The sequence below is a fragment of the Anolis carolinensis genome, chromosome 5 (genome assembly GCF_035594765.1).
Source record: "Anolis carolinensis isolate JA03-04 chromosome 5, rAnoCar3.1.pri, whole genome shotgun sequence".
NCBI lineage: Eukaryota > Metazoa > Chordata > Lepidosauria > Squamata > Dactyloidae > Anolis > Anolis carolinensis.
The window spans coordinates 68,578,602-68,592,465 of record NC_085845.1 but is presented as its reverse complement, the minus strand read 5'-3'; the positions used below and the strand labels follow the sequence as shown (position 1 = coordinate 68,592,465).

Genomic DNA, 13,864 nt, shown 5'->3' with positions numbered 1-13,864 from the left:
GTACAAGTACATTGGCTGCTGGAATAAATATGGAAACTCCCATGTATTTTTGAAAATTAGTTGGAATTTCTTCTTGTAATGCCATCTATTACAAAGTCATACAGGTTGTTAGAATGAGTCTAAGTAGACATTTTCTATGAGCTTTTCTCCCCACCTCTCCATCTACAGTAATTTACAGCTGGTGGAAGAATGGAAGGTGCTCCTTGCATTTCCACATGAGCTGTGTGAAAATGTTTCACCCTAGTTAGTTGTATTTGGGAGTAATTCTTAAAAAGATCACGACAAAGTGTGGGTAGTTGTATACACTGGCCGCTTGTTCTTGTTTTGTTGAAATTATGGCACTGTCTTTCAGCGGTGATCCCACATGCTATTGTTTAATTAAGGAGTTGTCCTTCCAGGTTGTTTTTGTCTGTGGTGACAAGGAAAATACAGCAATCTGTATGTCTTTCTGTGTGCTGCATATCACCACTGAATATGAATCATGCAGGCTCAGCACAAGGATCTGTGCCTCCTACCCCATTCCTTAACTGCGGCCAGGTTTTTAACAGGAGTTAATTACAGGGAACGGTCAACTCCCCTGTTTATATTGCTCCACTGGCTGCCGATAAGTTTCCGGTCCCAATTCAAGGTGCAAGTTATCACCTATAGAACCCTAAACGGTTCGGGACTGGCCTATTTTTGTGGCCACATCTTCCCCTACCCTGTTTCCCCTAAAATAAGACATCCCCAGAAAATAAGACCTAGTAGAGGTTTTGCTGAATTGCTAAATATAAGGCGTCCCCCAAAAGTAAGACCTAGCAAAGTTTGTGTTTGGAAGCATGCCCGCTGAACAGAACACCAGAGCATGCAGGATTGAGAAATGTATGTACCATAGATGGTTGTACATGGAAATAATGGTCGTAACAAGAAATTCTTGATAGGATTCACAGTTTGTCCAGTTATGCTGGTTTATGATAACAACTACTGTACAGTATATAATAAATTTTCATATTTTTGTTCAACAATAAATGTGAATTCTTCTTCATGGAAAAATAAGACATCCCCTGAGAATAAGACCTAGAGCATCTTTGGGAGCAAAAATTAATATAAGACACTGTCTTATTTTCAGGGAAACACGGTAAGAACCTGCGCAGCCTGCGCAGTCTCTAAGATCTTCTGGGGAGGCTCTTCTCTCACTCCCGCCCCCATCACAAACATGGTTGGTGGAGACGAGAGAGGGGGCCTTTTCGGTGGTGGCCCCCCAGCTCTGGCACTTCCCAGGAAGATTAGGTTAGCACCCATCCTGTCCATCTTCTGTAAAGAACTAAAAATGTGGATGCTCTGCTGTGCATTTTACTAGATAACCCCCTAAATAACCTGGCTCCAGTTAGGACATAAAATCTCGGCCTTGCACTTTAAAATTGCTCTCTACCCAAAGATATTATTCCCCATCTTACATCGCTCTCCCCTACTCACTGGACTTACGCACTTTATCCATTAGCCCTATTTTCAAAAGTGAGTTGCATCAGCCCACCCAAACATGTCTAGAAATTGACTTTATTTCAGGCTCATTGGCTGTTAGTTTGAGCTTGTTTTTATTTTGTCACAACTGCTGTGCTATTACAATTGTTGTTATTTTATTCTATTTTATGATGTTGTGTATGTATTTTAATGTGTTTATATTTTATGATGTTGACCGGGCTCGTCCCCATGTAAGCCGCTGTTGTTGTTGTTATTATTATTATTATTATTGTTGTTGTTGTTGTTGTTGTTTTTAAGAAGGCTGGTGTTGGCTGTGAAAGTTCAGTGATGCTTTGCGCTTCCTGTAGCTACCACTCCTTGTCCAAAATTTGAAAATGTCAATATTTCTGTAATACTATTTTTTCTTCATCATATTTTTCTGCTTCTGCTTAGTGAGTTTGTTCCATGGATGCTTATTGCATTATGGCCCAGCCTTGCTTGATGTGCTAGGCATGGAAATGGACTCATGTTATCATTGCTGTTCTGAAAGGTACAGACAGGAAGCAAATAAAAAAAATCAGCCTTCCTCTTAGAGCTGGAGAGAGGAAAGGGGATGATCTCCTCACTTACACTTGCCTTTCATAGAAAACTGAAATCCAAGGGAATTGAGTGCCTCATCCTATTTCATTATTCAGCTCCAGGAAGGAACCTGTGTTGACATGAAAGTTTCCTTGCTTCATTTTTGCAATACAGCTTATAGCAGGGCATTATTCTTGACCTTAAACTTACTTCTTTTCCTCCCCCAGAAGTGAAGCATTGAGTTATGGACAAGTCCCTGGTGTTTAGAGATGGGCAGAGTCTTGATGACCATCGAACCACCTTCACTTCATCCAGTCTCATCTGATTTCAGAAGCTGAGCAAGGTTGGGCTTGATTAGCCCTTGGATGGGAGACCACAAGAGAATACCAGGGATCTTAAGGTAGAGAATACAGTGAATCTGCCCTGAAACCCTAAATTCTTGCTACCAGTCAGGATTGATAATACTGAATGCCTTATACTGAGTTTATATTGACTCAATATAAGGCATCTTCCTATGTTCCTGTGACCACCAATAATTGATGGGTTCCTGGACAATCAAAGCTCATTAACTCCTGATGTCTGCAGCTTAAATTATTATGGAAATTGGCAGATGTTTTCACTCTTTAGTGCAACTTATTTTGAAATAGTTCTTCTGTTGTCTTCATATTGTACAGTCAATATGCTATTTAGGAATTTCTTCTCGTTGTTGTGTACCTTCAAGTCGTTTCTGGCTCATAGCAAGGTAAACCTATCATTGTGTTATGGAAGATTTTCATGGCTGGAATCACTGGGTTGCTGTGGGTTTGCTAGGCTGTATGGCCATATTCCAGAAGCATTCTCTCCTGACGTTTTGCCCACATCTATGGCAGGCATCCTCAGAGGTTGTGAGGTATATTAGAAACTAGGCAAGGGAGTTTTATGTATCTGTAGAAGATCCAGGGTGGGAGAAAGAGCTCTTGTCTGTTGGAGGCAAGTGTGAATCTTGTAATTAATCACCTTGATTAGCATTTAATGGCCTCGCCACTTCAAGGCCTGGCTGATTCCTGCCAGGGGGGATCATTTGTTAAGAAGTGTTAGCTTGCTCTAATTGTCTCATGTCTGGAATTCCCCTGTTTCAAAGTGTTCTTTTTTATTTACTGTCCTGATTTTAGAGTTTTTTTTAAATACTGGTAGCCAGATTTTGTTCATTTTCATGGTTTTCTCCTATTTGTTAAAATTGTCCACCTGCTTGTGGATTTCGGTGGCTTCTCTATGTAGTCTGACATGGTGATTGTTAGAGTGGCATTTTCTTGGCAAGATTTGTTCAGATAGGGTTTGGCCTCCCTTTGGGACTGAGAACATAACTTCCCCAAGATCACACAGTGGGTTTTCATGGCTGAGCAAGGATTCAAACCCCTTTCTGCAGAGTTATAATCCAGTTCTCAAACCACAACACCATGCTGGCTGGATAAATAATGTAAGACTCAGGGTGTTTATTTTTGAGATTTTTCTCCTCAAGCCCCTTTGATTAATATTTCTATTTTCTTTTCAGGATTTGGGGAACTGCCTCCATGGAGAGCCATTTCGCCATGCTCCTGCTGCTCCTGCTGCTTGTGCAGCATTTTGGAAACTGTGAAGGAAATCCAAGACAGGACCACACATTGCCAATGCAGTTTACTCAAGCTCATTATAATGCCACTGTGTATGAGAACTCTGCGGCCAAGACCTATGTTGGACATTCAGTAAAAATGGGCATTTTTATCAGAAACTCCCTGTGGGATATAAAATACAAAATCATTTCTGGTGACAACGAAAACTTGTTCAAAGCTGAAGAACATATTTTGGGGGACTTTTGCTTTTTACGGATACGGACCAAGGGCGGGAACACAGCTATACTAAACAGAGAAGTAAAAGACCATTATGTATTAACTGTTAAAGCAATAGAGAAGAACACCAATGCAGAAGCCCGCACAAAAATCAGAGTTCAAGTATTGGATACAAATGACTTGCGGCCATTGTTTTCGCCAACTTCTTACAGTGTTTCTGTGCCTGAGAATACAGCAATAAGGACCAGCATTGCAAGGGTAAGCGCAACAGATGCTGATATTGGAACCAACGGGGAGTTTTATTACAGCTTTAAAGAGAGGACAGATATGTTTGCTATACATCCAACAAGTGGTGTGATCGTTTTGACTGGCAGACTGGACTATTCAGAATCAAAGGTTTATGAGATGGAAATCCTTGCCGTGGACCGTGGAATGAAACTGTATGGCAGCAGTGGTATCAGTAGCATGGCAAGATTAACTGTTTACATAGAGCAAGCGAATGAACATGCTCCAGTGATCACTGCCCTCACTTTAACTCCTTCAGAGTTAGACAATGACCCAGTATATGCAGTTGTAACAGTTGAGGACAGGGATCATGGTTCAAATGGAGAGATAGCATCCCTAAGCATTGTGGCAGGTGATCCACTGCAGCAGTTCAGAGCTGTGAGGACTTTCCCAGGAGGGAAAGAATATAAAATCAGAGCCGTTGGCAGTATTGATTGGGAGAGCCAACCCTTCGGTTATAATCTTACTCTACAAGCTAAAGATAAAGGCAGTCCTCCAAAATTTTCTTCTGTCAAAGTAATTCATGTGGCCTCTCCCCAGTTTAGATTTGGACCAGTCCATTTTGAAAGAGAGATTTACAGAACCGAAATAAGTGAATTTGCCCCACCAAATACCCCTGTGGTTATGGTAAAATTTTTACCTACATATTCTCACTTGAAATATATGTTTAAAAGTGCACCAAGCAATGTCAGATTCAATTTGAATCCTCACACTGGCCTTATTACTACCCTCGATCCTATAAAAGCACAATATTCGTCCTCTTTTGATTTTGAGATTATGACGAGTGACAGAAAAGCATCTACGAGAGTACTGATTGAAGTCATAGATGTCAATACACATTCCCCTGAATTTACCCAGATGTCTTATAAAGCCTCTTTTGATGAAAATGTTCCTATAGGTACAAGTGTCATGCGTGTGAATGCAAAAGATCTGGATGAAGGTGAAAATGGCTATGTGACATACAGTATTGCAAACATAAATCCTGTTCCATTTGTGATCAACCATTTCACTGGTGTTATCAGCACCTCTGAAAACATGGACTATGAACTGATGCCAAGAGTTTATAAGTTAAGAGTTCGTGCATCTGACTGGGGCACACCATACCGTCGAGAAGTTGAAGCCCCTGTTACCATAGTTCTAAACAATTTGAATGATAACACTCCACTATTTGAGAAAATCAATTGTGAGGGAACAATTCCCAGAGAGCTTGGTGTTGGAGAACAGATAACAACTGTATCTGCCATTGATGCCGATGAGCTTCAGTTAGTGCAGTACCAAGTTGAATCTGGAAATGAATTACATTTATTTGTTCTCAATCCAAATTCTGGAGTGCTTTCCCTGAAACAGTCATTGGTAGATGGCTTAGGTGCTAAAACATCTTTTCATAGCTTGAGAATAACTGCTACGGATGGAGAAAACTTTTCATCACCTTTATATATTAACATTACTGTAGTTGCCAGTCGCAAACCAGTAAAGTTGCAGTGTGAAGAAACCGGTGTAGCCAAAATGCTGGCAGAGAAGCTTCTACAGGCAAATAAACTCCATGGACGTAGTGAACCCGAGGATACATTTTTTGACACTCACTCTGTAAATTTTCATGCACCTCAATTTTCAGCTAGTCTTCCCAATAGCATTGAAATAAAAGAAGATCTGCTTGTAGGTTCCAACATCCAACTTATTAATGCCACTGATCTTGACACTGGTTTCAATGGGAAGCTGGTCTATGCTATTTCTGGAGGTAATAATGATAGCAGCTTTGTCATTGGTATGGAAACAGGAATGCTAAAAATCTTATCTCCTCTTGACCGAGAAGTCAAAGATAAATACACATTGAATTTTACCGTTTATGACCTTGGAATACCACAGAAGTCTGCCTGGCGCCTTTTAGATATCAGAGTTCTCGATGCCAATGACAATCATCCAGAATTTTTACAAGATAGCTATTTTGTTGATGTGAGTGAAAACAAGGATCTTGATACAGAAATCATTCAAGTAGAAGCCATAGATAGAGATTTAGGGACTAATGGGGAAGTGCGATATTCAATTCTTACAGACACAGATAAATTTTCTATTGACAGTGTAACAGGTATTGTGAAAGTTATAGGATCTTTGGATCGTGAAGCTCAATCTGTACATTTCCTGAAAATAGAAGCTAGGGACCAAGCTAAAGAAGAATCACAGTTGTCATCAACTGTATTGCTGAAGGTGTCTTTGGAAGATGTCAATGATAATCCTCCTAAATTTATTCCATTGAATTACCGTGTAAAAATCCGAGAGGATCTCCCAGAAGGAACAATTATCACATGGCTGGAAGCCTATGATCCTGATGTCGGACAGTCAAGTCAAGTGCGGTACAGTCTTTTGGATGGTGGAGAGGGAAGCTTTGATGTTGATAAACTCAGTGGAGCAATCCGTATTGTACAAGGACTGGATTTTGAGAGGAAGCAAATGTATAATCTAACAGTCCGGGCAAAAGACAAAGGAAAACCCATTTCAATGTCTTCTACATGTTATGTTGAGATTGAAGTTGTTGATGTCAATGAGAATCTGCACCCACCACGTTTCCCAAACTTTGTGGATAAAGGTTTTGTAAATGAAGATGTTCCCATTGGTTCTTTGGTGATGACCGTGTCTGCATTTGATGAAGATACAGGAAGAGATGGTGAGGTCAGATATTCGATAAGGGATGGATCCGGTGTCGGAATTTTCACAATAGATGAAGAAAAAGGTAAGAATTCATTCTCTTCAACAAATTATTCTGGTTATTTTTTATTACTCATTTTATGTACAGTATATTTGTTTTTGAAATGCCCAAAATCTGTAAGTTTGTAAAAGCAAGAACCTAGGTGATATTCTATTCTATTCTAGCACAGGGCAGAGAGCTAAATTTAATGTTTATTCTTTTAGAATTGACCTGTTGTAATGAATGGGACTTATTAGTCACTATTAATGCAAGTCCCATTGGTTTCAGTGGGCTTACTAGATCTGGGGTTAACATTGAGCTTGGCCTGAAAAAATATTCAATATAGAACAAATTGGAGTAGAGCAGTTTCTGTGAATGAGTAATGCTTCTGCTTGGTGAAGTTGAGTGTAGTGATAAGGCTATATATTATATTCAATAGGATTCTAGCAGGTTCATTGTTATGGGGAAAATTCTCTTTCTGTAGGTGTTGTGAAAGAGACATATTTTCTGTTCTTGGTTAAGAGAAATCAGAGTTTCCAAAGTCCAGATTGTGTTATCACTGTTAGGCCAGTGATTATTGGAGATAAGTTGCACTGTCATAAAAACAAAGATGTCCCAAGTCATCTTTGGCATCTGTTCCACTCTCTACTATATCCAATGTTGCAGCTTCCCAATTCACATATATTATGTATATATATTGTGCCCACAGGTAATGGGAGAAGTATGCTTGGCCTATTTCTAAGCAGGATTTACATGCTTCAACTGATTCTAATATATATGTGAGACTTTTATTAGGTTTCAGTGATTTAAATCAAGGCAACATAATTATCGAAGTCATTCTGTATTATTATTATTATTATTATTATTATTATTATTATTATTATTATTATTATTAAAAACCAAGTCTTCTAGAATCTCATAGAATTTATTATTTTTTAAATACAAAGCAGTTTTTTCCAAGTTTAGATATATGATATGCAATGTATTATGTTTCAGTTAACAGAATGCTGTGATATTAGACTGTGACAGAGCACTAATTCATACATATCCTACAATAATTTTATCTACCTTAAACTTCCCCAGCCCCATTTCTTTGAAAGGTAATTAATATAAATGAGAAGCTAGGGCAGGTAGTAGTTACTGAGCAAACTAGTGTTTTCTTTGAGATAGAAGAGAATAACCATAAATACTTGCAGTAAAAACTACTGATACTGAGTTCATTGCACAGATCAAGCAGTTTACTACCCATAAAATAGAAGCACATGTTGCCTCAGATGGATAATTGGCTGATATCTGTGGTCATTTTTAATTTCCTGGTATTTTGCATCAAGTCATAATGCAAATGCAGATTTGCTAGTAGTATCATAAAGTTATGTTATGACTAAGAAATAAGGTTGCCATATATTTTGTCTTCTCAAAGAAAGTCAGCCTTCTATGAAAAGGTCATAAATGTAGTTTTGAGATTATGGTTTGGAGACTTTAGTTTCCAGTAGGGATTAGGGTTGTATGTTTATTGACTGTCCTTTCCATTTCCAGTCGTATTCTTAAGAAGCTTCAAATGCTCAAGGGTTTTGTTTTGTTTTTTGTATTTGTGTGTTTGCAAGTGGAAGAGGAGATGAGAAAAGAAGTCGGTTCTGAAGATATGGAAGAGAAGTTAATTTTTAGAAGTTCAGTAATCTTTTGAAACTGTGGAGTTAAGGATTTTTAACACACACACACACAAACATACACATATTATAATGGTTACAGAAATGAAATTTAAATTTTATCCATCCTTTTGTAGACAGATAATTTGTTCTCTTCGTACACTTCATGAAAACGTAAGTTTGACTATGTGGACATGAGCTGTTTCAGGTGGATGGATAGATGGAATCATACTGCTTTGGATAGAGCAGTGGTCCCAACCTTTTTTGACCAGGGACCACTTTTTACCAGGGACCATCAGCATTAGTACCAAAAGGGTTATGAATCAGTTTTTCGTCAACTTTAGATTCAGTTTGCTTGTCTGGGGTTCTGATTCAGAAAACTGCATTAATTAGATCACATCAGCTCTAGTTTCTGATATAGAACATATGCCATCCAGTATTCGCTGTCTGCTTACCCCCAGAAAACCATATTCAATAAATAATCTACAGCTGATGTGGTCCATCCAATGCAATTTTCTGAATCAGCACCCCAAATAACCCCACAAACAGGCCTAAAAACGAAGACACCAAGGCTCCCCTGCTACGCCACATGAAATTGCTCCGCTCAGGAGGAGGAGGAAGGAGGAGGAGAAGCAGCAATCAGGAGGCTTCTTGGCCTTTCATGGTTAGTCAGTCTCTCCCCTCCCGGCATCCCCGTTGCCTCGGCACTCTAAGAGGGTTTCGCGAGATCAGTTGTTCTTGTTGTAACGGTGTAGTAATAGTGAGGCCATGGACCATATTTTAGTTCTTGTGGACCACTGGTAGTCCATGGATCACAGGTTGGGAACCACTGGTGTAGAGTCTCAAAATGCTGAGTTGTGAGTGTGAAGGAGTACTGTTTTGGCATCTTATTCCATGCCAGCTTGCTTAGTTTGTTTTTTGTGCCAACAGTTAGGGAAATGCCCAGTATCTTAAATAACTGGAACACCCCTCTGTGGTTTATATACATACTTGATTCCCTTGTCTTAATAGTAGATATTTTAGCAGTTTTCCTTCTGTTCTACTTCTTCCTCCTTAATGTCACAGAAATGTAAGGATTACCAGCCCCAAACCATTGGCTAGGCAGAGATCCAAATGTCATGCTTAGCTATTTTTTGGTATTACAGACAGGTTTGATGGCAGAAATATGAGGAGAGATTATGGAGATTGAATGATTTGATGTTAAAGTGAACAACCTGGAGAGAGCATTTCTTGAGGTGGCCTATGGGTAGTTAGAATCTGAAAGAACAAAGTGCCACTTGTGTAATTGCATTTTTTTAAAAATATTATACAAAACTATTTAAATTCCTCTTTAAATAATCCCTAGAGCTGTATTTAAACTTCTCAGCTTTTACCTTTCAAATCATTTAATTCATATTTTTTACAATGTACTTGACGAGACAACAGCAATTTTATTTTAAAAAATGTTCAATGAAATAGATTAAGTATGTTGTCTCACAAGTAAAGTTGATTTTAGCAGCAGATCATGTAAACTCTAGCATTTATCATTTTGTGCGGGAGAGAATCATAGAATCATAGAATAGTAGAGTTGGAAGAGACCCCATGGGCCATCCAGTCCAACCCCCTGCCAAGAAGCAGGAAATCGCATTCAAAGCACCCCCGACAGATGGCCATCCAGCCTCTGTTTAAAAGCCTCCAAAGAAGGAGCCTCCACCACAGTCCGGGGAAGAGAGTTCCACTCCCGAACAGCCCTCACTGTGAGGAAGTTCTTCCTAATGTTCAGGTGGAATCTCCTTTCCTGTAGTTTGAGGGGAGAGGGGAGGAGTTGGCAGCAATTTATGTATGTGTCAAGATTCATATACAGTAGAGTCTCACTTATCCAACACTCACTTATCCAACGTTCTGGATTATCCAACACATTTTTGTAGTCAATGTTTGCAATACATCGTGATATTTTGGTGCTAAGTTCGTAAATACAGTAATTACTACATAGCATTACTGTGTATTGAACTACTTTTTCTGTCAAATTTGTTGTATAAAATGATGTTTTGGTGCTTAATTTGTAAAATCATAACTTAATTTGATGTTTAATAGGTTTTTCCTTAATCCCTCCTTATTATCCAACATATTCACTTATCCAACTGTCTGCCGGCCCGTTTATGTTGGATAAGTGAGACTCTACTGTATAAACTAGCTTGGGTACCCAGCAATGCCCGGGTTATTTGAGAAGGGTCTTGTTTGATTTTGGATGTTAGGTTATATCATTGTGGTCTTATATTATGCTATTTCTTAGAAAACAAAACTCAGTCTTTGCTTTTGGTTTGTATGAATGCTCCCATTAGAAAATGCACAAGGATATTGGTGAACTACAATTCCCAAAAATCTTGGGTCAATCCTCCCCAAACTCCACCATTATTCCCAGTTGTCCATCTTGAGTCTGTGTACCAAATGTGGTCCAGCTCCATCATCTGCCGGGTTCAGTTCTCTCTGGATGCAGGTGAACTACAACTCCCATATGTCAAGGACAATCACCGCTAAACCCTGCCAGTATTCGTAGTTGGCTATGTTGGATCTGTGTTCCAAGTTTGGTCCAGATACTTTGTTGGCTGGGTTCAGTGTTGTCTGGATAAAGGTGAACTACAATTCTCAGATTCCCAGGGCATTCACCCCCAAACTGCATCAGTATGTACAGTTGGCCATGTTGGGCCTGTGTGGCAAGTTAGTTCTAGGTCCATCATTGGTGAGGTTCAGAGTGCTCTTAGAGTGCCGGTGAACTATACATCCCAGTCCCTACAAATCCTGTACATCATGCTGAATTCTCCCCAAACTTATCTCTCTAGTATGTTCCGTTGCTGTGTGCTATAGAAAAGATTAGCAAAGGGTTATGGGAGAGGCAGTGATTTTTTTGTATTTATTTTAGTGCTAAATCCAAGGTTATTAAAAAGAGAGGCGTTGATTAAAATTTGGTTCCAGGGAGAAAGCTGTTCTTTGAGGGTTTTTTAAATTTTTATTTCACTAGCAGCATCTGCCTTGTAGTAGGAAGAACCATTGACCACTTTATTAATATGCCAGCATGATGTCATAATTTGAACACTGGACTAAGACCAGGTTCTGGTGACCAGATTCAAATCTCCACTCAGTCATGGAAACCCATTGGGTGACCTTGGAAAAGTCGCTCTATCTCAGTCTCAGTGGAAATCAAAGAAAAGCTCCCTCTAACCCAGTGGTTTCCAATCTTTGGTGTTCCAGTTGTTTTGGACTTCGACTTCCGGAAATCCCAGCCATCTTACCAGCTGTTAGGAATTGTGGGAACTGAAGTCCAAAACACCTGGAGGACCAAAGATTGGAAACCACTTTAGGATCCTCATAACTTAGAAATTACTCGAAGGCTAACCACAACATCCCTCCACTGCTTACAAGGAAATAAACAACCAAGCATGGAATTGCAAAAATTTTGCTTGGAATAAAAATGGTTTGCCTAGGAGCCATTCTTTTATGTGATGAGAAGTTATATGCTAAAGTAAGGCATTGAAGACTTCTGTGTATGTGTCAATGCACTGAAAACAAAGCATGTCAAAATCCTGGTTTAATGTTCATAAGCAAACATACCAGAATACTATATACTGGTCATTTTCTTTTGTGTTGCCTTTTGTGACCACCTGGAAGGAACTGATATTCCTTACAGCTTACGGTGATTGCTTGTTCACCGTAAGCCAGGCTTCTTTGGAATTATGGGTTGCCTTGTTTCTGCATATATATGATGGGTTTTGTATAGCAAGAAGGAGTTCTTGTATCCCTGCAGATCTAAGTCAGGGTTGAGGGTTTAATGATGTGCATGCAGCACATTGCCCTCCAGCAGCTTCAATGAAACCCTCTTCCCTAAGTTTTTTAATCTTTAACTGAAAAAGCCCCCAGAGGTGTTCTGAAAGGCATTTCTTTTTGTGAGGGTGAGAGTAGAGAAGTTTAAAATATGTCAAAAATTTATTTTCCCAAGCTGGCCCTGCAGTTCTAACTTCACTTGTTGCTCCACTTAACTCCTTTATGGATTACGTTTGTGGACCTTAGAGTGACTCTTCAAATGTGGACTTATGACTGTGCTGTTGTGTGGCTCTTTATAGTAGCCATGGTCTTACTGCTTATCAAACTTGATGGAGACACACAGAGACAGGTTTTCAAAAAGGAATAACATTAAAATTCACAGTAACTCTGGAACAATCTTTTTAGTTCATGGCTCCCCAGAACAGTCAATTATTTAATTTGACTAACTGTCTTGTCTCAGCAAAGTCCCCAAACCCTCTCTAACTCAAATCAAAACCCTGTCTGACATTTTCACCTGCAGCCACACGTTTAGATCCAGAGATGTTGCCTGCTTTAAATCTGTAAATAAAGTTCATTATGTTGGATTATACTGAGCACAAACTGCCATTATGTTAGCTTTTGGTATTAAGGAAAGGAAAAACTTTATGTACTGAAACAATTCTGGAGCAAAAGCCAAAATAATTTGCATCAGTTCCCAGTTTTTCAGGTTTGGGGGCAAAAGGAGCTTTTAAAATTTGAACATATCTTTTATCGTTATTTCACGTTTGTTGAAATAATGGTTGCAGAAACATTTGTATCCCAGTGTCAGCTGTCTTTGTCATAAAAATAACTGCTTTATGCTTAAGCATTTGCTTGACTACTATCTATCTCTTAGAAAATTAGAGTAAATGTTACACTACGGTGTGTTCCCTGAAGAACATCGGGTACTATATCAACTTGACAGTTGTTTGACATGTCGGATTTTTTACAGCTTTGATGTTTATATGCTTTCTATTTCTAACGCCTTTGGATTGTGTTGGTTTCTAATATGACATAATACTCACTTTTTCCATTCAGTCTAAAAGCGGAGGGGGAAGAGAAGGTCCCTATGCACTTTTGAAATGTTCTAAATATATCTGAAAAGAAGAAACAAAACAAAAAACCCAAACCCGAAAGCAGTAGTAGTTGATTCCAATCAGAACTTGGAAAAGTTAACTTTTCAGGACTATGGCTCCTTTTAAACCCCAGGCTGCATGGCTAGAGATAAGAGGAGTTGTAGTCCCAAAAGTAACTTTCTTTAGGTGTGGTTCCTTGATTTTTTTTATTAATAACAGTGTAATGTAGTGTACTGTAGTGTAGTAGTTCATATGCTATCTAATGTGGGGAAATTATCTGCCTTTTCCCCAGCATGCGAGGAACTTGATATCATATGTGTACCAACATTCAATAGCTCACACATCAACATCATGCCACAGACTATCACTTTCAGTAATGGGTATTGTCAGACCCACATTACTGAACTTTTAAGTTCACAATCATCCTGTTTGGATTATGGTAATGAGATCTACATGAGCTACCTTGGAAGAGTGTTCAGAGTTGGTTGAAAGAGATGCAGCTAGCTTGTTAACTAGGGTTGGCCACAATGTGCA

The 13,864-nt window shown here is 39.1% G+C and overlaps 1 protein-coding gene across 13 annotated transcripts in view; it reads left to right on the top strand.

Annotated features, from left to right (window-relative positions):
- Positions 1-13,864, top strand: part of fat1 (FAT atypical cadherin 1) — a 180,822-nt gene that overhangs the window by 17,295 nt on the left and 149,663 nt on the right. For 11 of the 13 annotated variants that reach the window (XR_010006430.1, XM_062981473.1, XM_062981480.1 and 8 more), the window contains exons 2-3: positions 2,247-2,419; positions 3,551-6,837. Coding sequence is in view for 12 of the 13 variants with exons in the window: in XM_062981473.1 (XP_062837543.1) it covers positions 2,385-2,419; positions 3,551-6,837 (3,322 nt within the window). In the remaining variant the exon portion in view is untranslated. The remainder of the gene's footprint in view (positions 1-2,246; positions 2,420-3,550; positions 6,838-13,864) is intronic. The other 2 variants (XM_062981476.1, XM_062981475.1) reach the window with 1 other exon arrangement.